Source organism: Mastacembelus armatus, chromosome 12, assembly GCF_900324485.2.
Source record: "Mastacembelus armatus chromosome 12, fMasArm1.2, whole genome shotgun sequence".
Classification (NCBI taxonomy): Eukaryota; Metazoa; Chordata; class Actinopteri; order Synbranchiformes; family Mastacembelidae; genus Mastacembelus; species Mastacembelus armatus.
In genome coordinates this window covers 12,512,161-12,539,820 of record NC_046644.1, presented here as the reverse complement: position 1 = coordinate 12,539,820, position 27,660 = coordinate 12,512,161, and the positions used below count along the sequence as shown (strand labels likewise).

The window sequence follows — 27,660 nt, the reverse complement described above, 5'->3', positions numbered from 1 at the left end:
CTGTTAAATACAGGACAAAAAAGAGAATTTGTTTATTTTTCCTGGAATCCAAATATTTAATAGGTACATATCAAGTATTATGACATGTATAAAATTTCAGATCACAATATGAAGCAATGAAACTCCTCAGACTGCCATATGCTGCAAATGTTTGAGACTGCCACATAAAAAATGACGATTAAAACAGAAGAGAAGCAACTAAAACTGTAGAAAAATGGCATACAGACACTGATAATATTAAGCATTCTAGGAAATTAAATGGGATTTTTCAAACTTTTTTCTTCAATAGAGTGCAGTCAAAATAAAAGCGACACAGCACTGAAGCCAAGCGTCCACAAGACGTCTAAAAATTGTTAGTACTGTAGGTTCACAGAGGGCAGGAGACAGTGGAAAGAGAGGAACGGGAGCAAAGGTCACAGCAGAGAAAGAAAGGAGGGTTATTAGCTTTGCCAGTCAATGCAGGAAGAAAATAATCTTTGAACAAGATTGAACAATAGTGGAAGTAATGCACATCACAGTTAGCTTTAAAGACCATAGTAGCATTTGTGCTTGCATGTTGATAAAAAGAAACAAAAATTCTGAACGATATGAACAGAAACAAGGACATCACCACAAACAAACAGCCCGCCAATGGAAGGGGAGGAAGTGTCTGTATCGCTGTGAGAGACAGCTTTCATCTCCGACCTGAACATCTGCAGATTAGTGAGAAACTTGGCTTGAAACAAAACGTCGGTTTGCCTTAAAGGCAAAAGCGGATGTGACGGTGTCAGTAAACAATGGGCTACATTTTCATCATAAAAACAAACTCATGTTTCAAAACTATTTCAGATATCTTATCTGGCCACCTGACCTCTGTCTAGATCACAGTTGAGTGCGGAGGTTCTGCTGTTTGCTATGTTCTCTACATTGGATGTTTTTGTTTCAGACCTGCCAACCGTGGACATTTTAAAGTACCATATCAGCACTGGAAAAGATGCTCACTGAGAAAAAGGAAAACGAGGAAAATGGACTTCTCATACTGTTTAATAATGTAATACTGCACAGGCTATAGAGGTCTCTGTATGCAGCAATGCATGCAATTATTGTCAAAAAAATATTTGGTCATTAGTGGTTGTAAAAGTTGGTGCACTGGATCTAATATGCACCAATTCAAGATAAATGAAAACGGAACAAATAAGGGTGTGGTGAACTGTACATGTTATATTTTTACACTGTAACTGGGCCACGTCTCTAGTTTTCCAGTCACCACATTATTCTAACTGTGTGGTACTACGAAGGAGCAGCTTAGAAATATCAAAAAACAGTTTAGAAAATGGGTCGAAAAAATGCAAAAATTTAAAACATTCTATCAATAAATACATAAACTGTACTTCAATAACTTCAAGAAATAGTCTTCAGTTTTGCTCAGACTTGTAAGAGAATTAAAGTTCTCCAAGGCGTTTTCAATTGTGCTGCTGACACTGATCACGCGCTCCGCCCCAGTGTCAGCTGGGATTGGCTAAACAGGATAAGCAGTATAGATAATGGATAATTGGAAATTACTGATTAAAAAAGAAAATAGGATAACATCATAAGGAAAGTGGGCACTGGATGCCAACATTAAATACTGGACAGTCTGTGCTACAAGGCACTCTTTTCCATATCCTGCATATTGGGGAACACTGCACATCTTGGAGCCTCTAACCATCATGCTCATCTGGAACTTCTTTGTCAGGTAATAGAAATCAGTGGCTTTTTCCCCCAGGGTTAACCATAGGAAAATGAGACAGCTGTATCCCAATTTTCTGGTTTTAATGTGACAACAAGAACCTCACACCATCCCTGGCCATGCAACCACTCAAACTACTTTTTTTTTTTTAATAAAAGGAAAGCAGATCATGCTGAATACTCAAAGCTCTCCTCTGAACATTACACTGAATGTGACAGGAGGAACAATAGTAGATGAATATCTGCTGAGAACAATATATGCTAACCATCTTTGTGTGAAGTCCTTCTTGATTGTGGTTGCTTGGTAACACCAGAGACGACCACAGTATGCCCTTTCAGGAGAAATTGAAATGAATGCGCAAGCAGCTCACCTCACACGTTTCAGAGCACTGCATGTAAATCACCGTCATTCATTTCCATTACATCATTACTATACTTCTCTGGAAGACAAAGAGGAATACCAGGTCATAGTTATCTACTGTGTGTGCGGGGGGGGGTTCAGTTAACGTTGTCTGACTGAAGAAGTGGAACCAGAAATGAGAGCCTGTATGAAGCATAAGGATGTAAGAACTTATTTCATGAAAAAATACTGAAAACCTGTTAACATTAATACTGAATCAGTTATTTGAACAGTGTTAGTTACTTGGCACTTCTAAGTAAGATTCAATACTACATCTTTGTTTATCTTGTATATTTATTTTTAGCTGATTGGAAATTGAAACAAAATGCAGTAGTTCAACATTCTGTTGGAGAATTCATAAGGATACTGAAAACATTTTATTATTAGGGATGATTCCTCAACTGACATTTTTTTAATGCATATTTCGTTAACCTGCTGGGCTTTCTTTAGATGATCTTCTCTACACTTCATGTCTTTGGTATATTACTCAAATAATGTCTTGATTCCATGTCTTCTTGACTTCAAATAAAATTTAAAGAGAGAGTCATGCCTGTTTATTGTAATTATGTAAAGTTATGGCTTTAATAAGGCCAGAAATCTTCCAACACCACAAAACAAACTGGACACAGCTGCCAATTTCTGTTCTCTGCAGATGCACTGAAAGTCGCCCCTGGTGAGACATTTTTATTAGCTCAAAGCATAGCAATGTCATTATTCCAAGAGACATGAGCAGCTAGCAGGATGCTCCTGATTAACCTACAAAACACGTTAGCTGCACATGTCAGTTATAAAGTGCTAAAGGGATATAAAATATTGTGTGCTTCATTTTTTTCTACAAATGCATTTTGATTCTTGACTAATTTTACCTTGGAAAGCCAACTCTTAGTTTCTGACTGGCTGTCTTCAGTCACATGACCTACTTGCTCATACTGAAAGTTGTGCAGAGGGTGTTATGTTATCTGTGTGTACTCAGTAACCTTATAAAGGTGCCAGTCCTAACTACTGTATTAACCTAGCGCCTTTATTTGCCAGCAGAGTATAACAATCAGCTCAGCTCAGTATTTCGCTGTAAAACTGCATACATGGTACACAAAATGCCAACAGGTTGGTAGGAATCTAATGGCTGATTTCAAGATATTGCTGGGGAGAAATTTGCCCTCAAACAATGTGCAGTGGACAACACAGTGCAAGGCAAAACTATAAAAATGAACTCAAATCTTGAGGTGGCAAAGGAGAGTATGACTTGAAACTCCATTTGTGCGTTTGTAAGTAAAGAGGAGCGAGGAGGTTATAAAATGTCTGTTGTTGAATTTCAGAATTTCAGGCTGGTAATGTTAATGGAGACAGTCCAAGCTCAACGGATGAGGTCAGTCCCTACTGAGGTTGTTTGTGTATGAATGATTGTATACATAAATGGCTGTATATGCAATATACATTTGCCCATGGGTAAGTACAGTATGTGTGTGCAACGGATTTTAAAGTGGAGCTCTAGGTACTTGACAGTATACGTGGGTGCACAGAATGGATGCTTATGTGTGTGTATGTACGTATTCTACTTATAAATGTTATTTCAACCTCATCGACCCTTGCTGTAGCCAGGAAAGAACTGGTCAAGCAGCATCTGCAGCGTCTTGTTTTGGATCATGATGTAGTCTTTGCCCAAGTCGTGACGGCAGGCGGGGCAGGTGTACACCTTTGCTCGGAATGACCGCTGGAGACAGGTCTGAGGAGAGATGACACCGGGAAAAATTCACACACAATGACAGGGGATTTGTGTAGTAGTATTTGTAAAAATGCCCTCTCAGACTGCACCTTGCAAACATTGTGTGAGCAGGCAGTGGTGATGGGTTGGAAGGCCAGCTCCTGGCAGCACACACACATGAAGATCTGCTCCATCTTGCGCAGGAAATTCTTCAGATGTTCACAGACAGAAAGACATAAAAAGTATTAAAAAAAAAAGATAAACTGAGACTGCACTACATAGAAACCTGTAAGAAACATAAGATACAACACTGACTGATTAGTTTGAAAATCAGGAAATCAAGAGGAAACTGCCTGAGGCTGTTAAGATCACAAGAGCAAGGGGGATGATTTTTTTTTCATGGATCAGTGACATTCAGTGAGTTCTCTGTGAAGAGGCTGCTGTTTGAGATGCTTTGTGCATACAGCATTAAAAAGCCTGAAATGTGGTGGAGTGCCAGCTTGTACTTGGATTCATACCGGGCCCTCTTTAAGGTGTTCCACAGCTTCATCCCAGAGCTTCTTGTTGGCTGTGTCCTCTCGGATCAGCTGCTGCTGCTGCTCTGACAGCTGGAAGGTCTCCTCTATCTTCACCCGTTTAGAGGGAGGCTCTGCTGCTGGTGGTGATTCTGGTGAAGACACACAAATAAGAGTAAAACAAAAGCAGCTACTCTTGATGAAAAAAATATAATCGTAAAAATTTTAAATTGGCTGTCAAGCATACAGTGTTTGAAAGTTTTGTATACCAGGGAAAAATATGATCCAACTTTTAGTGATTTTCAAGCTATCTGAAAAGATGTTTCACTGCCAACGCTGTTCTCACCTGTCCTCTTCTCACAACACCTTGTCTGACCTGCTTTGAGCTTCAACTGTGAAAGCACCCACCACTATCTCCGGTTGTCTTCTTCTCTCCATTACTTTGAGGCTCCTCCTCTTCCACACTGGCCATCGGCGGGTCATCTTCCTCTTCCTCATGGTTTTCCTCTTTCTCCTTGATCTTGCGTTGTCTCCGTGGCCTTCCCCTGCCTGGATAGGGCTTACTCCGGCCGCCGCGACCAGGTCTGGCACAGGCCTCCTTCTTTGTTTTGTTAGCCATGGCTGCCAAATAGCCTGGTGGGTACTGCAGAGACACAGGAAAAGAGATGAGCACTGCAGTTCACTGCTATCTTATTTTCATATCTGAAAAATGGGGAAGTACATATACAAGAGACTGTAATTTAATGAGAAATCACTTAATTAACACAGATAAAAAGTTCAACAAAAGTTTAGCACTTGTAGTCAAACCTGAACAGCAAGGCCCAGTTTCTTGATCCTTTCCACTCCTTCAGGCGTCCACGGCGCTGGTTCCAGATCATCTCGCCTCAGCAGGTACCGCCACACCAAGTAACCACACTTTCCAATCTCTGGCCAGTACTTTACAACCTATGTTCAAACACAGTAATATTAAATTTCATACATGAAATTCAGACCTGTTTATAAGGCTTCTGAAGCACAATTAAATCCAGTAAGTGAGGTAAAGCAATCAAAGTCTTACAGTTCTGGGACTGATTAACTTTCCTACATTTACAGCCCATCTTCGTGTTACTTTGTGTTTAATTTAAGCAGCTTTACTGAAAGTAAGTAGATCTTGGTTTACAACATAAAGCAAAAATGTGGCTGTACCTTGTAAATACCATCGTAGCGATTTCCCTCCTCAGGAGCATACTTGCTGATGCGCCGACCTTTAGAACTGCGCACCACTCTGACTGGTTTTCCTGCCCGCCAGTTCCTGGATTCTGCCCCATCTTTGTCATTCAGAGGTGCATCACAGTTTAAAGCCAGTGCCCTGCAGGAGTCAGGATCCAAGTGTTTACCAAGACTGAGGATTAGTCATGTCGATGAATAATCACTTAAATTAAGAATTATCCACTGAAGCTTTTTTATTTAGAAAAACAGAGCTTTACCTTTTTTACTATTGCTCATCAGGTTCAATAAGAGCAATCAGGCTCATTTGAATTCCTGCTTTGGCATATAATGGTCTAACTAAAACAGTTCTCAGATAAAACATTGTTTGCATGTTTTTTAATATGGCAGTTTGACCACTTTAGTTTGACAAACCTGACAGAAATTAAAGAGGAAAAACAAGAAAATAGGGTCCAGAAATGAAATCATAATTTTTCTAATTAAATTTGCACTATGGTTGACATTTCTGTACTCCTTGAACTAACAAATGATACCTATGGGATCCAACCTATGTACAGCGGGTAAAATAAGTGCTGAACTGAGAAAAATGGTGAGACTTATTTTACCCGCTGTATGTAGTTGGATGTTGTCTTTAAAATGCTGTACCTGTTCATATGTGTCAGGGTCTGGTCAAAAGAGTGCTCTCCAATCCGTTTGTTTCCTGAGAGGTCACGTCCTCCGCTGCCTGTGTAGGTGAACTCATCTCCTCGGTCCTACAGCACATCACAGAAACCATAGCAAAGTGATCCGCATACAGTCCTACGGGAAAATCCTCCTACTGCGAGAATAAAACATCTCTATAGACAAATCACAAACAACCCACCACTTCATCCTCAAAACCGCCAGCCAACACCAGTGAATAGGAGCCATCATTACTACGCCCATGGATACCGCCAACATGTGGCCTGTGAACACCTGCCTCGCTCACCTGGAGGGATATAATATTTAGACAATTTTGATAAACATAAAATGGCAATATATATACCATAATCACATTTTGATAATAAACTAATTATAGGTTGATACATGGGAGACCTATAATATAATATATAGAACTATATAAAATTGTTTGATTTTCTTCCCATTCAGTAGCTATAGCATACCTAATTTATATGTAATGCACAGCTGCATTACCTGTACTCTGAATTTCCAGGTGGTTCCAACAGGAATACCGGGTATGGGTCCATAGTGGTTTGAAGGGACAATTGTGCATTCTTTAGTACGACCCACACAGGCCATACCCTGCAATTACATCAAAAAAGAAAAGACCCTAAGATACACTACCAGTCAAAAGTTTGGACACGCTCTCTCATTCAATTCAATGGTAAAATGTGTCCAAACATTTGACTGGTGGTGTATGTGCACAAAAACACCACAAAGAGTCCATACATGTGAATGCCTTATGAGAGTTTTACTTTCAGGAGTGATCATTATTAGATCTACGAGGTAAAGAGAGTATCGACAGTGAGAACACAAAACCTGTAGCAAAGAAAAACATTTTATTTTAAGGGTTGTAAAACTGCGATAATGTGAAAGTCAAGTATTAGTGCTTGTGACTCACGGCATTTAAGTATACCCAAACACATAAGCCAGACTGTTTTCAATTAGTCCGCAGAGAAAGGGAGCATTCTGGTAAAGAAACGAGTTATTTTCCATTGGCAGTTCCAGGAAAGTGGCTAAGTCATGCTTAATGGCATTGTTCACATTACACCATGGAGCAGAGTGTCAGGGAGACAGCCAGGACAGGATGGAAATGAGCCACAGAATATCTCAAAGTGTTGCCATGAGAATACTCCGAGGACAATATTGAACAGCAAGCTTAAAACACATAGTTTTTTTATAACAAATTTAAACACATGTCAGCTGTCTTCCTGGCTCCTTTTCTGAGAACGAGTATATTTTATTGTTTTTACTGAGCACAATGAAAAAGTGAGGCGACGGTGCTGTAACACATGCAAACATGATTAATCAATTGTGAGAGCTTGATCTAAAGTTAAGTAAATATTAAGCAACACCGACTAGATCAAAACCTCTGATTTTCTCATTTGATCTGAGAGAATGAGTTGTAGTGCGCTCAGGCAATGCTGACAGAGCTTCAAAGTACCCAAGCCCAAAACTCTTCACATGAAACAAACCATTTTTATCTCATCAAACACACCACAAAACACAGAACAGACAGTTATCTACATAAATTGTTAAATATATAAAAGCAATAAAGAAATAATGAGTTTGCAGAAAGGAAATGTAAAAAAAAAAAAAAAAAAAGCCCCAGTGGTGTAAGTAATACACTGAATGAATGAAAAACAATATGTTACCGTGGTGTAGATTTATGTTGAATGGTACATTTATGCAGCTTAATCAAACAGGTAAAGTGGCCCTTCAGACAGTTGGCTGAGACACACTGAATGTGTAAGGAGTTACAACATTCAGGAAGGAGCAGAACCATGGGCAAACAGACAAAGAAAGCGGCTACACTTGGTATGGAGTATAAAGCTGAGAGACATGGACAGGAGGGTGCGCACTCTGGTAAGAATTGATCATGCCATGTGTGTGCCTGGCTTCAAAATTTAGTCCTGGGAAGGATTTGATTCAGATTCTTGTTTTTATTAACCAATTTTGTTCCATTTCCATTTGGACCATAATGCAGTGATGAAAACACAACATTATTAAGGTTTATGTGTAAATATAATGTTTGAACTTCAAATGACAATGTGTAGTCTTGCAGACAAACTCTGTTTCTAGTGATTACATCTAAAAATACCACTCCCACATGAAAAAAAAATTAGTCTTTCAAAATGCTGGCATGATTATCAAGCATGCTGAGGAATCTGATTGTGCTGTGATTATTTTTTAATTACAGGTAGATTTGGTAGAAAAAGAAAATGCTTCTTCTGCCTCCTTGTACCGAGCCGGCCTCTTCAGCATACAACGTGCCCCAGTACAAGAGACTGAAGGACATTTTAAGTGGTTTGGCATTTCACTGATGGGAGACTTTTGAGGAAAATTTGGATAAGTATATGTTGCCAAAAAACTTTTGACACAACCTGCTTTTTCATATTTAAGCACACTGCCTTCGCTCCTTCCAGGCAATGTGAAGAGGAACCACAGACCGTCCCTCAGGCTTCCTGCTCAAATTTAATTTCAGTCTTAAAGAGCAGCTGGCAGCCCACCTGGTGATTGTGTACCTAGGTCTTACCTTTCCCCAGTCCCTTTGACTCTCAGTTGTTGCCGAAGGCATCTTGGCTTTCTTCTTGCTGGCTTTGAGCTTCTCTCCTGCCTTCACAACCTCGCTGGTGTCGTTCTTACAGGTGGGACAGTACCTATGGGGCAAAATAAGAGGAAATCATTTCTGTGGACATAGGCAGGTATAAGTGTGTACAATAGGTCTGGGTAGAAAGATAAAGAAAACTGAGTTATATTTGATATTTCCTTTGACTTTTATGTCATAAAATATGTGCACAGGGTATTTTAAAACATTTATATTGAATGTATACTAAGAAAGTAGAAACAGCAGTTGGTTAAGAACGCTGCCAACAGTTGCACATGTTCGCTGTTTTAGCTGCATAAATCAACACATAATGCCAGACACCGAAATGGAGGGTAGTGATCCTCTTTTCAGTAACTGCCAAAAAACAATACAAAAAAAAAAAAAAAAAAAACACACTAATTTCTTTTTGGCAGAGAGACACTCAAAGCTGCTCCATTAGATAAACCTCCACCTGCAACTGCATTATGTCATTATTTTATATTGATTTCCAACCTCAATCACCCCATAATTACTGCCTAAATCCACTTCAGCTCATAAACACAATTAAATCAGCCTTCTTAATTTGACTGCGAAGCACAGGATTCTGTGGTTAATTTGAGCTGCAATCTATCTCACCAGTCCTCGTCATCTGGGATGGTGGCAAGTGGCGGGTTGAGGCAGTAGATGTGAAACGCCATGTTGCACTCATCACAAAGCAGCTGCATGTGAGCATCCTGTTTTCCGCCGCACACACAGCACGAGCAGAATCGACACTCTGCATCAGGGTCGGCCTTGCAGTGCTTACACTCCGGCCCGCTCTTCCCTGGAGCGAAGAACATGAAAAGAAAATTGATCATTTCAGGCTTTCCGCTGGTTTCACTATTTATGTACGAGTGTGTGCAGCCTGGTGCGTACGTTTAAACTGTCCATCTGCAGCTGAGAGTGCACGAGCTCCAGGTTTCTCCACCTGGTAGATTTCATCCAGAAACTGAACCTTACAATCCCCGATTACATCTCCAGGACCCCTGGAGGAAGAGTGAGAGACAGGGAGATAAAACAGTGTGAGAGAGTGTAAGAGAGAGAAAGATGAAAGCACAAGAACAGAAAATCAAAGGAAGATGTAAAAAATGTGTTTCTGTGACTTTTACAAAGAGATGAGAAGGAGTAACACACAGAAGTATTCCATTTTTATTTTAATGAAAACAACAAATAATAACAAAGAAGAAAATAAAACTGCAATCTTCCCTGTACACCAAATGCATCACCCTCCCACCTAAGAAGACGATCCTCACCCCAGGAGGATTTTGACTCGGAGTTCCTTGTTGGTGCGGGATGCTTGATTAAGGGTCTGAACCTCAGCATCGAACCAGAAGCCCCTCTCATCTGGTGTCTCCATATTGTAGTTGACCATCACATGCATGCCCACCTGGAGCTGGTCCCATCGCAGCAAGGTCCTTGCACGTGGCCGCACATCCACAGGTCGCATCTCCACCACGCCGTTCTCTGGGTAACTGGGGAGGAGGGAAGAGAAACGAAAGTGGATTTAGGGTGTAAAATCTTCATAATCTCTGTGATCACTGTTTCTCACACTGCTGTCTTATCTATTATGAAAAGGAGTCCACGCGAGAATAACTGCTGCAATCTCCTGGTGAGTTTCTTATCTGTAAAGAGGAGATTTTTAAAAATGTAATCATGAAGTCCACACTTCTGCCCATGTGTTTTGGGCAATTTAAAAAGGTTCACCTATTTATACACTTGTTACCCATGTCACATGGTAGGCTGATTTGCCACCAAGTACTTGACATCAATTGTGTCCTGATGGTTGGGACAGTAAAAACCTTGGAAAGCAAAGAAATTGAACAGTCTGAGAGCAGTCTGAGAACAGTGTGTTCTGTAAAAAGAGATTGACACAAACTGTAGCTCAATGCATAAAGTCTGCGCTCTGTGTAGGAACATACAAGTCCATGCATGTTGACAACAGAAAACCACACAAGCAAAAAGAAGCAAAAAATAATCTATAGTCCAACAATACAGAAAACCAAATGCACTCTGAGTTTGATACAGAAAGCAAACGAAACCAGTTTAAAAGCACAGCAAGTAATAGTGTTATGATCTCTTGACCTAATTCATTATCACTTTATTAAATTTTCTGTTCAGCAATTTAATTTGTTACAAGGTTCAACCAGAGGTCTAGTTAAATACAAGGTGGGAATACAAGCTTGAAACCAGACTAGAGAAAGTGAAATGAAGCCAAAATTACTATTGCCAATAACCCGTGGATTTAAATGTATGCATTGATTGTTCAGTGCTAATTCAACATTTGTTATTTTCCTTACACAGTTTGAAAGATAAAACTAAAAGAATTAAAAATTGCATCATTCTCATCTGTAAAACACAACCCATTTGCATACAGCAGATTTTCAGACTCGCCTCGACATACCATGAGACATTTGCACACAACAGCTTTCAGACTGGGTTTTTGAAGCTAAGGATTATGATGGATTTTCACCACAATGCCCCCCCCCCCCAAATTTAATACAACAACCATACCGCCATGGGCAAAATGTATGCATAGACAAGAATCAATGCACAGCATTCTCCACATTCTTTTGCTAAATTACAAGTTTTCCAAGGAACCCCCCACTGCAGCTGTTGTTTTAAAGAAACAAAACAGAACAGAAAATATCATAATTCTCGTAACAGTTACACTTTACTGTAACAGGTCAGAAGTTTAAGAAAAGAAAACTCCTCTCTGTGTTGATCATGACTGAGTCATGCACCCTACATGCATCCTTAGCACAATTTCTGGGAACAGTAGCACCCACTGCACCAATCAGCAGCAGCTTAGTGAGCAAAGTAGAGCTGACTAAAGATGACCAAGAGCCAATACAAACAAATGCGCACAGTAGTAATGACACAGTACGGTTGAACAAACAACCGCATAGCTTAAGTTTCAGTTATTTCATGGTTTTAAGTCTTTGGACCACATACATTCATTATAAATAATATGAACATCAGTATATAGTATTTTGTTGCAATGTAACCAAGAATGAACTGCAAAATCGGATTAGTTTGGTAAATTTCAGAAATAATTGGCATGATTTAAAACTGTCACCTCACTGAAATTGACTGATAGGTCTTTTAAAGGAATAGTTCAACATTTTAAGAAATATGCATATTTGGCTTTTAATAACAATGCTGGTCTTGTAGTCTTCAGCTTCAGATGAGGTTACCAGACAACCAACAGAGACTACAGGAAATGTTTTCTAGACATAGTCCAGCACATAACCCTGGTAAACAAGTTATCTTCAGAGTTGGTAGTCAATCGATTACTTTTGGAGATAGTGAAACTAGCCATTTAAGTCTTTGCTTTAGGCTAATTTAACCATGGCCGCAGCTTCATATTTACCATACAGGAGCATCAACACATTCTGCATACTTAAAATGTCTCTATTTTCCCAAAAATAAGATCTGAGTAAGTGTGAAATATTTTACATAAGAAACTTGGAGTGGATGAAGCGAGGTTAATTGCACAGGTTTCCTGCCTGCCAATCATCATTAAACTGTCAGAATCAGGCCAGACTCTGAGATGGATTGGCACCTTACTTGCTTGCTAATAACTGGAATTATGCTTACAGAGGAACAGTGTGTTAGCACTTTAGTTTAACTGCACAACAGCCTGAACACTCAGCTCCATTCACACAGTGGAAGGTCAAGGGAGAAGAAGGGAATTGCGTGCATGAACAAGCAGCACATGTTTGCATTTTCGGGGGAAAGCAGAGTCTAAACTGGGTACCGTCTCAGACAGCAATGACGCAGACACTGCTTATTGCTCAGGTTCAAAATGACCAATGTTAATCATAATAATCAACATGTCAAAATGTTCCCCTTATGCTTGCCTTGTTAATTGTAAGACTATGCTGCACATTCTAAGCCTGGAGCAGGCCTACAGAGGCAACAGACTCCTGCGAAGAATAGACTAGGGCACAGTAGAGGGATTTCCTTTTTTTAGGACCAAGGGATTACTGTGGGTTTGGGTATTGTAGGGTGGGGGTGAATACAATACAGGCAACACAAACACACAAAGATACACATGTGTACACACACACATGAAGCACAATGGAGCACAGCATGACCAGAAGGGTAACACAGAGGCCACACGAGGGGAGTAGAATTACCCAAGTTAAGACCACACAAGCCCAGACTGTCTACACAGCTTCAGAAGAATGTTTGTCAACTTCCATAGGTACCAGAAAAATAAATAACATGAAATAATAATGCTAAACATGTTTTTGGCTGAAATGAATAGTGTGATTTAAAAAAGTAAGGATTTAGATTCATTTTGTCAGTGTAGATATTTAAGGACAGACAATGACCTACAATGAGAGAATACAATTTAACTCCTTTAATACACACGTAAAAACAACCGAATCAGATAATGTATGCACTATAAATATCTTAATGGGGTAAAGCAATGGTCTACTGTCTCAACTGAACTTAGGCTTCTGGCTCTACAATATGATTCATGCTTTAGAAAGTCTGTGCTAGTTTTGTCTAGGTACATTTCCAAGCATCTGACAAAACAAGCATGTTGCAGTAAATACAGTAATTACAATATTACTTAGGCACTTTAAATTTTAGTTTTGCCCAGACTCACCGACTCATAATGAACACTGACCAATTCAAAACTATGACTCCCATTCAGACGTGTTCAGAATACAGCTGTAAATGACATTTCTGTTTGGACCTGGAATATAAAATGACAAAACACTGATTTACACCATGCTGGATCATTCTGGCCCTGACAACAGCTGCCAAACATTTTGGCAGTCATACAACAAGAAACATCATACTTCAACTGCTTGCGGCTGATGGGCGGAGGCTATTCTCTACGGATTCTGCTTTCAAGTTCATTCCAAATGTATGGTGTGCGGCGGTCGCACCATTAATTTCACTTGATCTGAATGTCCCTCAAACTACTTTTGGACAGTTGTAAGATGGTAAGCGATGCTATGCAACATTTGAAAGAAGAAATACCACATTAAAAATTAAAAAGTCAGATTCATCTTGGCACAGCTAAATACACTCAGAAGTCTCACTGCTACAACCTCACTTAGTCTGCTATGACCAAAAACTTGTGGTGGTTGATGGTGTTTAAGGTTAGCTAATTTTAGTTTGGAAGATGTTGCTGGATAAGGGACTTTTACTAAGATACACATACTCTCTGTGAGTCTCTGCCTACACTGTCCCAGTGGTTAGACCCAAATCCTGGTATTACAAGTATAACTTACCCTAGAGCTGTGGTAAAAAGGGAGAATGATTTCCAGGCTCAGAAAAGGTAAACAAAACAAAATCATGTCAACACTGCTATCAGTACATGGTGTATCTAAATGAAATTTAGAAACATTTAATCAGTTGTGAAATTGAGACAACATGACTTATCGACAGAAGAGCTCTTACAGTCTCTTATGTTATGAAACCACCATTAGCTCTTTGTGTGCTTAGTTGAAGTCCCTATAAAGAAGAAAAAAGGGAACAGAGAAAATGAGACATCCTCCATTTACTGATAAGCAGCTGAGTAAGAAATACTTTGACACTAAAAAAGCTATTTGAATATAATTGCTGCACAATAATGAGAGAAAGTGACTGCAGTGTCTCTTAACCTTGGCTATGTAAGTAATTGAGGGCAAATTGGGAAGCTAGGATTATTTTAAAAATACACATCTAAATTACTAATAATGCTCAGTCAGGTGGAGAACACAACTTCAGGTGTTAAAGACAATTTACTGATTTCCAGCCTGAATCCTGTTTTTCTAATGTCATGGGAAAGTTTTTTAACACTAAAAACAATCTATATTATAAATATAAATATATATATATATGTATATATATATATATTTTTTTAAGTTATTAAAGCTATTAATGTAATTTTTGAACATTTTTGACTTTGGTAGTACTAATGTAAAAGACAGTGTGATCCAAGAATGAGATGAATTCACACATAAACCACAATCCTCCACAGGACAAGCAGATACGAATGATGAATTGCCTAGTAATCACACACTTGTGACAAATGTAGAGGCAGGATTTTACAGTTGAACGAACCTCCTTCACAGCAGACAATGTGACTTCTCCAAGTTAAAAAAACAATAGGTGTTACTAATAACAATGCAGTAGCTGCATACACCTGCAGCACCTAAACTGAATTCATGCAGCATTCATTTCTTTTACAATTGGGCTTTTCCTACTCTGATATGTTTCAAAAATGTCTCTAGTGAAAAAAGCCTATAAAGCACCCTGTCCCAGTAAAATGACACTAAATGTATTTACTAGACTGTCTCTCTGCCAGTATATATGCTTATACTAATATAACTGTAACAGGATAATATCAGTATGTAGTATTTTGGTTAAAAGCTAAATACTACTCAACAATAGTAGTGCTCTGTGTAAGAGAGAATGGGTGAGTGAGTGAAGAAACACCCCAAAAAATAAAACTGCAGCAGATAAAACTCTATTAGCTGCACCCAGGTAGCAGCTATGCTCAGATAATGGCAGGCCGACTGCCACAGCTTTAAATGCTGGTGAGATCCATTCCAGTGCATATGTGGATCTTTGCTAATTAGAAGACAGAGCCGAGCCCATTTAAGCGGCACTAAAGCCCCTCTTTTAGGTACAATCTTCCCAAAACACTGATTTTGGTTTTAAATATCTAAATATCAAGTGTGAATTTCTGCCCCACTCTGTGTTTCCATAGGGCGTTATCACAAAGGACATTTTGACTGTCACCGTATGAAAAGCACAGTCTATATTTTCACTATGTTCTATTCTAGTGTCCAGGTAAGTCATGATACTGTGAGACTGAGCCAGCACGTACAGTACTAGAACCATAAAACTGAACCAGTTAAATGGAATTTGGGCATTATAAACATTATTAATAATGTTTAGATTATATTCACAATTAATTAATATTACACCTGTGCACCATGACATATAACAATGTATTGTATCATGGTGCTGAGCTCTCAGAGCAGGGGTTGTCAATGCTCCTAACAACCCTGCAAATATGTGGATTATGTAAACTCTGGGTACATCCTAGTAGATCAAACTGTTCCTATTCGATCATATTTAAATCTCTGAGTGCTAATAAGATCTATAAAATCACTTGGAAGTGACAGATATACCCTTCGCCTCCAAAAAAATGAATTCTGCCTCAGCATAAATTGAAAGTTACAGTCATTTTTGTCCAGTTGCCCAGTTTATGGCTACATTTGTTACTCTCTCCACAAGAGTCTTTGGCATAAGCCAAAGACTCAGCCAAGATGAAACCATATCTGAGAGTCTTGTTATAGCGCAACGCACATATAATACAGTACCACCACAGTACTGGGGAGCAGCACAGAGGAGATTCTCCCGACATATTGCCCCCTTTAGTTTAATTTTGTGGCTCATTACATTCTGTAGAATTGCTGTCCAGAAAGGCTTCATGCAAAAATATGGCGGTTTATTTCATATACTATACTGGTTTACTCTCTTAAGATTTTGCAGGCAGGTGTTTACAGGCAAGTATATGTGTGCGTGGGAAGTCAGAGTAATCTTAAACATCCTCCACTTTTCATTGGCAAGCAAAATGATGAAAGAAACCTGAAATGAAGCTCACGATAGGGAAGGATACTATGCATTTGGTGGCAAAAATCAAGAAGGTATGTTAGACAAGCTGTCTTTGGGAGTGTCAAATGGGAATGTTGTCGGCAAGAAAACACACATTTACTGCTCAGTAACCCTTGATACAGTTTTTGTGGCACAGTATTCCATGACAGAAACACACACACACACACACATACACACACAATGACAAACACAGCAAGGAGGCTATGTCTCACCGGTGGCAAGTTCACAGCAATTACAGACAAAGCTGAAGGAGGCAAGCAAAGAAATAATGCTCCTGAGAACTCATGAGTTACCATGGAAACGTCGGCTTCTGAATGAATTTGCAGGAAAAGGGAGGGGGGGGGTGCAAGAGATAGAGTCCAAATTCTAGCATCAGCTACACAAACCTCCTCTCCCCAAACCTCAGTCTGCCAGAACGCAAAGGCTGTAATTCCCAGTGGCCACACTACTGATACTGATGCTTGCAGCAACTAGTACCACACACACACACACACGCACACGCACACACAAAACATGTATATATGTTTTGTGAACATTTAAATAAACACATTTTTAACAAGGGCAAAACTGGCGAGAATGAAACCATATTTTCTGCTGTGCACACATATGCAACAAAGAAAGCACACATGCGCACTGTCCTGCTGGAGGCACAGCACTGAAAATCATCCCAAAATGCTGCTGCACTAACACTGTGCAGATCTCTTCTACACTGTGAAAATCTAATTTCCAATGTGCACTTTCATTGAAATACGTGATGATGCTGTTACCATTGCAACCAAAATCAGCTCAGTTGCAGCCACAACGTTCCCCAACATAATAAGCCCTTACTTACTCGTCATATTTAATGTGGTAAATTACGTCCTCTTCTCTCTCCTTGCTCTCTGTGGTTGCTGTAGAGTCTGTCTGAGAGGTGGAGGCTCCATTACTCTCTGAGTTTAACACAACATTATTCCTGTTAGTGTCTGTAGTTTGGCTCTGGCTGTGGGCCTGTCCCTGCTCGACCTCCAGCTTTCCATTAGTCCTTTTTGGGGGCCGACCCACCTTGCCCTTGGTGGGTGTTATCTGTCCTTTGGGTGCGCGTGTCACATTTTCGATGCAAGCTTCGAACCAGGCACCAATGCTGACGTCTCTGCAGTCCACCAGCTCGTTAATCTAAGGAGATAAAAACACATATGTAAGACCTGGCCTCTTCTGATCCTATCTTTTTTTTGTTTAAAGAAATGTCCAACATTGCATGTTTTAGCTAAATTGCTACAACATATAGGTATCACATACTTTAAATGAAAGTAGTACACAGACTACTGTATTTTAAACAATATTTTCCTAATATGGGCAGCCAGCTCTTGTAGCTGTTAGGGCTGTTTGAAAATGAATTTTCAGAAACTAATAGGAAATCCATAACAAACATTATGTTGTCCTCATTTATTTTTTTGTCATAGTTGTGTTTTTTTTCTACATGGTAAAGAATTTAACATTCTTGATAAAGGGTGTATGTCCTGTTTCAATCAAGTTTAAAGTTTCTGCAAATTGATTAGCTAGACAACACAAATGAACTATTACCTACAGCAACAGGAAGAGGACTTCATTAAAATACTGGAGTAATGTGAGTAACATCAGTTATAGGCAATTTGCAGTAAATGGGTTGAGACAAAAATCAGTTACACTTTATTAATTCTCTTTATGCCATTAAATGAGTTTCACAAAGTTAATCTTGAATGCTTGTGTGCACAAATGTTTGAGATGCACTCCATTCATTCCATTCATGGCACTAGCTGTGTTCCTTTGTGAACCCTGAGTCTATATGAAGACTTAAAGTCTGCAAATGCACATAACCCTGATATTATTAAAGTTGCACAAATTTACTAACTCATTTTAGTTAGTTACTTACTTAGTTTCAGTATTGACCTTACTGCATGCATTAAAATCAGCCCAGTCCTACACATAACTTTCAGACATGTGGGTCAAACAGCCAGCAAAGCTCAGTAGTACACAGAAGAACATAGCAGGCTCACACGCACATTTTCGATTTGACTTTAGTCTATTTATATATAACTTGCCAGTTAGTTAGTAATACGGTTGCAAAGACCTTCTTATATTGGGTTTGGTATTTCCCTTCCTGGCAAGAAGAGTCCACATGCTCGTGTGTGCATGTCATTAATCCTTATTAGGGCTGCATGATTTATCTTTTTTGATCTCAATTCAGACTCTGTGTGATCTCATTCTCATGTGAAGATAATTCTGCCATTTTTGCATTAGCAGGGAGATCCATAGCCTCGAACCCAGTGCTACCTGTTTCTCGCTTAGCCACGTTAACCAATAACAGAAATGCATTATATCACATGATGAACAGGAAAACTTACTCAAAAACAAATCCAAAGGAGAGCTCTGACAGTAATTATACAATGAGTCGGGCTTGAGAAGAGTGTTTCAGTGAAGATTAAAAAAAATGTTTCCAACACTATTATATACAATAACAGTAACACTGTAGAGACCCTGTTGTTACCCCTGACAGAGTTAACAATATGTCATGTAAAAATGATAAAAATAATGTTTCATTGATCAATAATGTAAAAAATCGTGTTTCAGTTTTAAATGAAAAAAAAATTGTGATTCATATTTTACTCAACATCATGTTGGTCTAATCCTTATGCAAACAGCATCATTTAAGCCCTAACTAAGTACACTCAATCTACCAAAACTATGGATAGAGAATGTAAAAAGTGAGATACTGAAGGCACTGACAGATGCCCTCTCACACAAGCCAGGACACATAAGTAGGCTGCAGTCTGAGCTGTTCTATCAAAAAGGTTCCCTACTCCCATCCTCACCTTGTACACACCGATTCCTGGGTTGATTAGTGTGTTTCTGCTGGATGTGGGAGGCTGGGTGTCCCATGCAGGGCTAGAGGACCTGAACCCATTTTTGGTACTGGCTGAGTTACTGGAAGCGTTGGTGTCAGGCTTGGTTTCGTTAGCAGAGCTGGTTGTGATACTGCTGCTGTTATTGTCTATATTGGTGGAGTTTTCCATAGCAGTGGGGGAGACTGGAGCTGAGGAGTGGAGGCTTTCAGATTTGGAGTTAGGGGGAGAAGCTGAACTACAGGCAACACCCGAGGAGTCCTTGGTGGCGGGGCTGTCTGGAGGGTCGGTCTGAGAGCGAATCAGCAGCTGGATGATATCGTTGAGACCCACGTTATAGTCAAACAGTGTCTGGCCATCTTCCATCTAAATAATTAAAATGAAATGAATTAAAAAGCCACTGAAATATGTGACCACAAACAGATGTAAATATGAAAAACTTTATTTATCCACTAATTATTTGTATAGAATTATTATAATTTAATCCATAAAATATCAAGACTCAAGATGTCTTCAAATCAGAAATTTACTGAAAACAATAAAACCCAAAGGTATCCCTTCACAATAAGTGTTAAAATAGCTCACATTTTTAAACATCAGTTCAATAATTATAATAATTATAATTACAAAGCTGAATAATAATTTTCTGTTAACTAGTTAGTGAACCAATCATAATATTTTACCAGGCCCAAAGATACCATGTTTGAACCAATACACAAACGTCCAATTCTTATACAAATATTGTTTAAATTATTTTTTTTTCCTTGAAATTTCTTTCTTTGCAGAAATGTATGTGATATGAAATGAACACCAGAGCACCAGGAAGCATCCTCAGCAAAATACACGAGGCCGCTTGCTAAGGACAAACAAAGAACACATGACGCAGAGACAATATTGAGCTCAGTGATAAAACTATGTTTTGTTAATGCACTAAGCAGAGGACATTAGGATACACACATAATACTCCAAAAAAAATAAATAAATAAATCTACATTCATAAATACATCAGGGGTGTTAAGGCTTCAGAATCCACAGAAAGAGCAACTGTTCAGCTGCTGGCTAAATGCATTTAACCACACATCAAGGTAAACTGTTAAACTGATTTTTTTTTCTAAGTGAATGAAAAATTGTGCGACAATCAACATTATGATTGGTAAGCTGTTACTTGGCACTATTGATTATCCACAGCAGTGCCATTTACTCATTCAGTACAATACAAATTGAGCTGAACTGCAAGATGTGGTTTTCGACAAGAAATAAATAAAATGAATGCAATGCATGAATTAAAGTGATAGAAGATGTAGCTTGGGGAAAGAAATGACTGGGTTGCTATGACAACCAGAAGAGAGCACCCCTTACCCAAAACCTCATGAACCTGAATCATGTATACAATCTCTGTCGACACCAACCCACCACCGCCACTGTTAACACAACCCTGTCAGGCATAGAATATGGGAATCAGAAAATAGTTCTGTCGAAAACAAGCACTTAAGGGAAAAAAAAGATGAGGTCCCATTAGAAACCCATATTTACGCTTCTATCACAGCTGATCTACTGTTAAGTATACAGTGGTGCAGCTACCGCCTTAGGAATGGAACGTATGGCAGGCACGCCAACTCATTACAGACATCAGCTATTCATTTCAGCCCTCAACCCCACAATCCCATTGTGCTGAAGAGATGAGCATGGCCGCCACTCTTGCCTGCGCTCCCCTTCTCTTCTTCATTATTTGACAGCGAGGAGGAGAGCGGTAGAGGGAGCAAGCACAATTTCCCCATCCCTCCCTGTTTTTAATAGTCTCATGAAATTTAGATCAGAGGAGCAGTGGTGCAAGCACAGCCATACAGTGGTTGCTGTACTCACCTGTCTGTTTTTCTGTGGTATCTATCTCAGCGATTCTTTGTCTGTCTCGCTGTATAATCCCAGTAACTGTCTCTCCTTTACTGTCTTTTGCTATTTGATACTGCATCAAGAAAAGTGAGGCCAACAAACAGATAAACAGAAAACATACTACATAGACAATAAGATGAATAATCCTAAAAACAAAACACTACCTTCTGTACGGGCACTGTTATGGAAATGTCCTCCATATATTCATGGAGGACAAGGTCTCTTTGACAGAAATACTGGCATGTTGATCTGCAGTATGGAATCAAGAATAAGGTCTTCAAGGATGACATTTTCTCCTTCATCATAAATTATGCAGCACAGTAAAAAAACACATTGCTTCTGGTATCTTCATTATGTGACTCGGTAAAACACTCAGTGTTCCAGAGGGAGACTTTACTCCCGAGCGCACATCATAAAAAAAGCTTTAGACAAACCGGAGACACTTGATTTTAAGATCTCTCAAAATGTTTTAACAAATCACAGTCAAAAATCCTTGGCACGGCAATGCTGTGTGTGCGTGCTTGCATGTGTGTGTGTATCACACTGCTGAGTGGAATAAAATTAACACCTCTCCACAAAGCTAATTTCTCTGTTGCATTTCGACAGGCAGTCTTTCAAAGACTAATTTCTTATTGTAACGAGCACTGAAGTGTAATGTCAGGAAGAACATCAAACAGGCAAGCTAAAGACCTGTGGCTGAACATTTAGACTGAGACCAGATTTTAAACCATACTGTCTTTCAGATCATATCATGATATGGGAATAACTTTAAGGCTTTAAAAGCTCTTAATGCAGAAATCATTCTGAAATTCAAGAAACTTAATAACACTTGTTTAGTGTCAATCTCTCCATAACAAAGATAGAATACATTAAGTCATTAAATAATGGATCTAAAAGAATAAGCCCAGAATTCACACTGGCTCATTTAATATCAGCACATAGTTTTAAAAAGAGATTTAAAGGTGTGAAACCCAAGCCAGACTTATTCTGTTGGTTGAGAGGAGATTTCATAGTGGGGCAGAAATTAACCTCGTTTGCTCAGGCAGGCCGTCCAATCCTCTCCACGATTTCTTCTTCGCCCTTGTCTCCACTGACAGCCCGTCTTTGCAAAGAGCTGAGCAAAATAGGTCATATTTCCAAAAACAATGACAAACAATGATGGGGTGTGTCTGTGAGCCTGCCATCTACCAAAGCTTCCATCTTTGTTTTTTATCCATCTTTCTGCACAGTCACTCTACCTTTTTCCAAGAATTTCCACTGCTAATTACCATGACTTACCTCAAGAGTGACAAAGGCTGTTTTTTTTGTTTTTATATTTTATATTAAATTAAATACATTTATTTACATATGTCTTTATATAAACAGTATTTGGTTTTCTATATGTGAATTCTTGCTCATAAATTAAATAGATTCACTCAAGTGTTTACAAACAGTAATTATGTAAACAACCTTAATCATCCAAACAGAGATTTAACTGCAGTGTTTATCTGTTAAATAAGATGTCAATAAGTTTGGAAATACATTAGAACACAATCGTGTTCTAAGAAAAATCTGCTTATTATCCTGAAATCCTAAAAGCCAAGCCTAAGAAATTTGAGACAATTAGCCTGGAAGGTCTGATGGCAATTTGAGCTAAAAAAAAAAAAAAAAAAAAAAAAAAAAGCTGTCCCTATTATTTCCAATACAGGTTACAACTGAAGATAAGTGGGGGGGGGGGGGACATTTGACCAACAAGAAAGCTAAAGCTACTATGAGCTATGAGAAGGTGTGGCTAAACTATAGAAAGAAAAACAAAAAACAAAAAAAAACGTGGGAGTGTTAGCCTGCAATTGTAGTCTAGGTTTACTTTCTCGCTTTGTCTTCCCTCTTTGTCGGCTGATCTGTCAAAGAATGTGTGACTGTTCACATGCATGGCTGCAGCCAGCTTCAATTGATATGCTTTATGAAATTCTACATTTTATCAATGTTAAAAAACAGCAATCAAGCAGCTAAACATCAGTGCATGTATTGTTTAGTCAAACTGTAGTGATATCTAGGTCAAAACAAATATCTGTGTGAAGGGGGGGGCAAGCTAGTAAAGCTTTCCTACAGCCCAACAACAGGCGACAGATAACAGTAGAAGACAGCCAACCATTTAAACATGAAACATGTTGCTGCAACTACAACCTTATGTTTGAAACACACAGATGCAGTATGTGCTGAAGTTTAAGCCACTTCATAAACAGGCCAAACAATTTTTAGAATTAGTAAATGAAAAATCCACAGTTCAAGTGAGTGTGGGCGCTGAGCAGAAAGGCCGCATGGACAGTGTACAGAGTGTGTGAGCTTGCTTGTGAATGTGAGTGACATGAGACGAGGTGTTCAAAGTGAAACAGAGACACGAGGAGTACATAGCCAAGTTGAAAAAAATACATTAAAAAAGAAACAAAGGGCAAAGTTGAGCGGCTGCTGGTTTGATACCCTTCAGACTGAAGGGCAAGCATGACTTTGAACTGGTAAGGCAGCGTGCGCAGTGAGCTGGAGGGAAAAACAAGACGCCATTTTGAAAAGGAATTAGATTGAGTTATTCTGCTGCGAGTCTAAATCCTAACAGAGCGCAGGCACCACTGCATGCATGTAAGGGCACTAGCTAGTATACGCTGTGTGTCAGCGGCTCATTCCTTGCATTACTTAACAGATGGAAATCCCCTAATCAACCCTCCCCACGTATTTTCCAGTGAAATGAAGGAAATACAGGAGCCACTCCATGGACTCAGCCTTTGCAACCTCAGCTCTGACAGTCCATGACAATTTCAGTATAACTGTTAACAAAGCAAATATAAATTTACTACAATGCATCTACCACTGTTGATCCCATTCTTAAATTTAAAGGAGCAGTCTTGCTTTGAACTTTGAACAGTGTTTGACCTTACACAACATCTGTGTTGATTTCAGGAAAAACGCTCAGAATAACAAAATGAATTTACAAGTGAAAGGGAGCACTGGTGCAACACAACTAGTCTACCTAATATCTAATCCCTCATCGCGTTCCTTCATAATGGTTTCCCATTATTAGATTTGCCAACTAAACCATTGTTTTCCTGAAAAAAAATCGTTTAGAGTTGCTGAAGTACTTCTTTGTTCTGTCCTGCAGGTTATACGGCACACCAACTGAGAGGCAAATCAACCCGTCACAGCCTGCATGACTCAAAATCTACATATGTTAGATTTCATTGTCATCTAATTACACAACAGGAAGTAAGCTAGACAACTTGAAAATGAGAAAACCAGCTATAAAGGAATTTCTTGATCTGTAATACCGCATGACACATACGAAAAATGAAACGCATGACTAAATGAAAAAAAAAAAGTGAGATCAACACATTATGTAGGCTGTTTGCTTCCTGGGGGCTTACATGCCTGGCTGAGTCATGCCGTGTTAATATCAGCTTTGTAATGTTATGCTAAAATACTAAATAAATCATAGTGCCAGCAGTATACATTGTCTGCTTATTACTGATGGAAGAACAACTGCTAGGGATGAAGGCTTTCAATAACCTTTCCCATATCATACATATTAATATACTGTGGGTCGGTCTTCCTGTCTTTTATATACTTTATGTACTGCACGTTCGCATATTTGACAAACTGAACACAAAGAGTGAATGATACAGACTTTTGTTCAGATTGAGCTCTTGGCATAACACAGCACTACATCTGAGGGTTTGGGATATAAATTTTCCAACTATTGTTTGTATCTATTACTTCAAAAAGCTGCAGTTACAGCACCAGTGTTTGTGTGCATGCACATGTGTGTTGTGTCTATTCAATGACAGCAAACTTGCTTCAATCAGTATGTGGGAGAGAAAAAAAGCTACACCAACATCTGTTCACAGTAAGATATCAATCATCACATTTCTAAAACAACATGATTTAACAGTGTGTGGAATTGCTGTCCCATCAGGACAATGACTACATATTCCAGCTTTATTGTAGCCTTAACCCGAAAGACACATTGTTTTAGTCTCAACTTGATTTTTGCACTAGTTTTCTCTCAAAGATAAAGTAACATTGTGGTACTGGCTCAAACGCATTTGTTCCTGAGCACTGATGTTTTGTTGTATTACAAATGTTTTAGGTTACACTGTAACATGTATAATGAGTAATTTTGAAATTGCAATAACATATTTCTGACTGAAAACCATGGAAATTATATGAAAATGCAATATCATTCAATGTAAGTCGCTTGATTCGATCCATATCATAAAATGTTGGGTGTCAACAAAATTAATACTGTACTGTAGTACATAATATTTATTATGGGATTACCATTATCAATATTACAACATTTACAACAATACTCAAAAATGCTGATCATCTTAAATTAGTGGCTTTTTTTAGAAACTAAAAAATGTACAAATTAAAAAAATATATATTTGTTTTTGAATATAATGGAGAAGACAGATCTTACCTCGTCAAACAGACATGACAACTGCACATCACAGTATCTTAAATTTAAAAACGTTGTTATGATCAGTGTAATAAACCCAAAGTTAAAATGTGAACTGAAGGTGAGGAAAGATTAAAAACCTATGTTTGGCGCATGCATCATATTGACTGTGCATTACTGCTTTGCAAATCAAAGCATATGGTATATAATTAAGGCTTAATGTTTGGAGACAATCCTGAACGAAATACAAATATCTGTGAGTTATATGTGCATGAACGCATTGGCAGGCCACGGGAGGACGGGTGCGCATAGTCACAGCCCTGTCTCTCCTCACTTTCCAGGGTGTGCGTCGTACTAGTGACACCAACACAACACTTGCTTTTAGATGTCAGGGCACGTGGAGCCAAGAGAGTTCCCTCCTCCTGCAAATTATCAATAACATCATCATCATATCACAGCACATGCACAAGCATGATGGCTCCCCCATGGGCTCGGTGCAGCTCAGAGCGACTGCTGCCACATGTTACAAAGCCAAATAAAGGAAATGTGTGCCTAGACATTTTTAAGGACGCTGGTTAACATACATGTGCAATAAATAAGTTAAATAAGTGCAGATCGCTGAGTGATGCGGGATGTTTGCACTCCATTACTTCGGTCTACCTGTTGGGAACAGAGGGTGATGTTCTCTTTTCTCTCTTGCGGTAATGTAAACAAACATGTCTACGGTGGAGAGACATTTGTTGCACGCAGGTCTCCTCAGCACCAGCACAAACAATATGAAACGGATCCGCACTGTGAGCGTGCATCCGTGTAATATCACCGTTTTCTCCCAGGACCTGGCACACTGCGTACTCTTGCGCAAGAATTATTGGCGAAACCAAAACAGGAAGCTCGCATGGGTCCGACACGGCTACAACACCAGAGGACCACTCACTCACCACCAGCACTAAACCCTGCAAATGCAAAAAAAAAAAAAAAAAAAAAAAAAAAACCGACTGTTGCATGACGGTGTGACACAAAAACTGGCTTTACCTGCTTCCCTCGGTAGAAGAGGCGCTGCTGTTGTGGGCTTACATTGAAGATGTCCTGTATTTTCAACCGTAAAGACTCAATTTTGGTCAGTCTAGAAAGATCCTCAACGGTTCGCGTCTCCTTCCCGTCTATAGTACGAACCTGGATCCACATTGTTGCACCGCCCTGTTACGCCTGAAATAAACAGCAGATGAGGCGGTATTTTGACGCGAATATTGTTTTCCAGTGGTCAGAGGAGATGGAAATGAAAAATGTTCACGGCTCCATTGCGTTTTCCTCTGCAGAGGTAACGTCGGACTGGCTCGCGCAGGAGGTGTCTCACATGAGGTCGCGGCGCCAAGCAAATCTCGCGAAATAACGTTTAAGAGAGCACAGTTTGCAGTTAAAGGCACCGCTCTCACTTTAATGTAGAAAAAAACATCCTGAACTGCGACTGTAGGCCTACATAAAACAGCAGCAGCCCCCTGTTGTTGTGGTTCTACTGTGTGGGGGCAGTTCAAGATTTTCTATATGTTATGTGAATTCTTCCTGTTCACCTGTCAGTTCACCGCGCACCTCAGCTGTGTGGTCATTTTGGCAGCAGGGACTATAGTTTGTTGTTGTTGAACTGTGCGCCATTATTCAAAGACCTCACTTATATAAATGTATTGGAAAAAAATAAGAAACACCTGTTATTATAAGACATACAACGCCACAAAGGCCTTCTAAAATAATAAATACAGTTGCATGAACATCTGTCTAACATGGTTTCAACAACACTGAACATTATAAAGGTTATGTTTTTATGTTTTGGACAGCGCTACACTGATTGTATATTAGAGTCTCCATTGGCAGCCCATTATATGGTCCTGACTATGTGCCCCTTAGAGAATTTGTGCACACCACTGCAATGCACAACAGAATTTTTTTTTTATTATTGAGCCTATTTGGGACTGAACCCCCCCCCCCCCCCCCCCCCCACACACAC

At 39.3% G+C, this 27,660-nt stretch overlaps 1 protein-coding gene across 1 annotated transcript; it reads right to left on the bottom strand.

Annotated features, from left to right (window-relative positions):
* Positions 1 to 31: 31 nt before the first annotated feature.
* Positions 32 to 26,846, bottom strand: uhrf2 (ubiquitin like with PHD and ring finger domains 2). Its single transcript, XM_026297407.1, has 16 exons — positions 26,694 to 26,846; positions 19,313 to 19,708; positions 17,317 to 17,636; positions 10,109 to 10,327; positions 9,732 to 9,841; positions 9,453 to 9,639; positions 8,766 to 8,889; positions 6,704 to 6,811; positions 6,393 to 6,497; positions 6,176 to 6,282; positions 5,510 to 5,672; positions 5,132 to 5,269; positions 4,733 to 4,967; positions 4,328 to 4,476; positions 3,920 to 4,018; positions 32 to 3,830 (listed from the first exon to the last, which is right to left on the bottom strand). The coding sequence occupies exons 1-16, from the start codon at positions 26,844 to 26,846 to the stop codon at positions 3,684 to 3,686; spliced, it is 2,760 nt and encodes a 919-aa protein (XP_026153192.1). The 3' UTR covers positions 32 to 3,683.
* Positions 26,847 to 27,660: the final 814 nt, after the last annotated feature.

What these genes read in the sequence shown, in the direction of transcription:
- uhrf2 (XM_026297407.1), bottom strand. Translation starts at nt 26,846, where the DNA reads ATGTGGATCCAGGTTCGTACTATAGACGGGAAGGAGACGCGAACCGTT. An exon ending in ACCCTGACACATATGAACAG is followed by an intron (nt 5,673 to 6,175) that starts GTACAGCATTTT and finishes TGACTCCTGCAG; the next exon opens with GGCACTGGCTTTAAACTGTG. An exon ending in GCTCACACAATGTTTGCAAG is followed by an intron (nt 3,831 to 3,919) that starts GTGCAGTCTGAG and finishes ATCTCTCCTCAG; the next exon opens with ACCTGTCTCCAGCGGTCATT.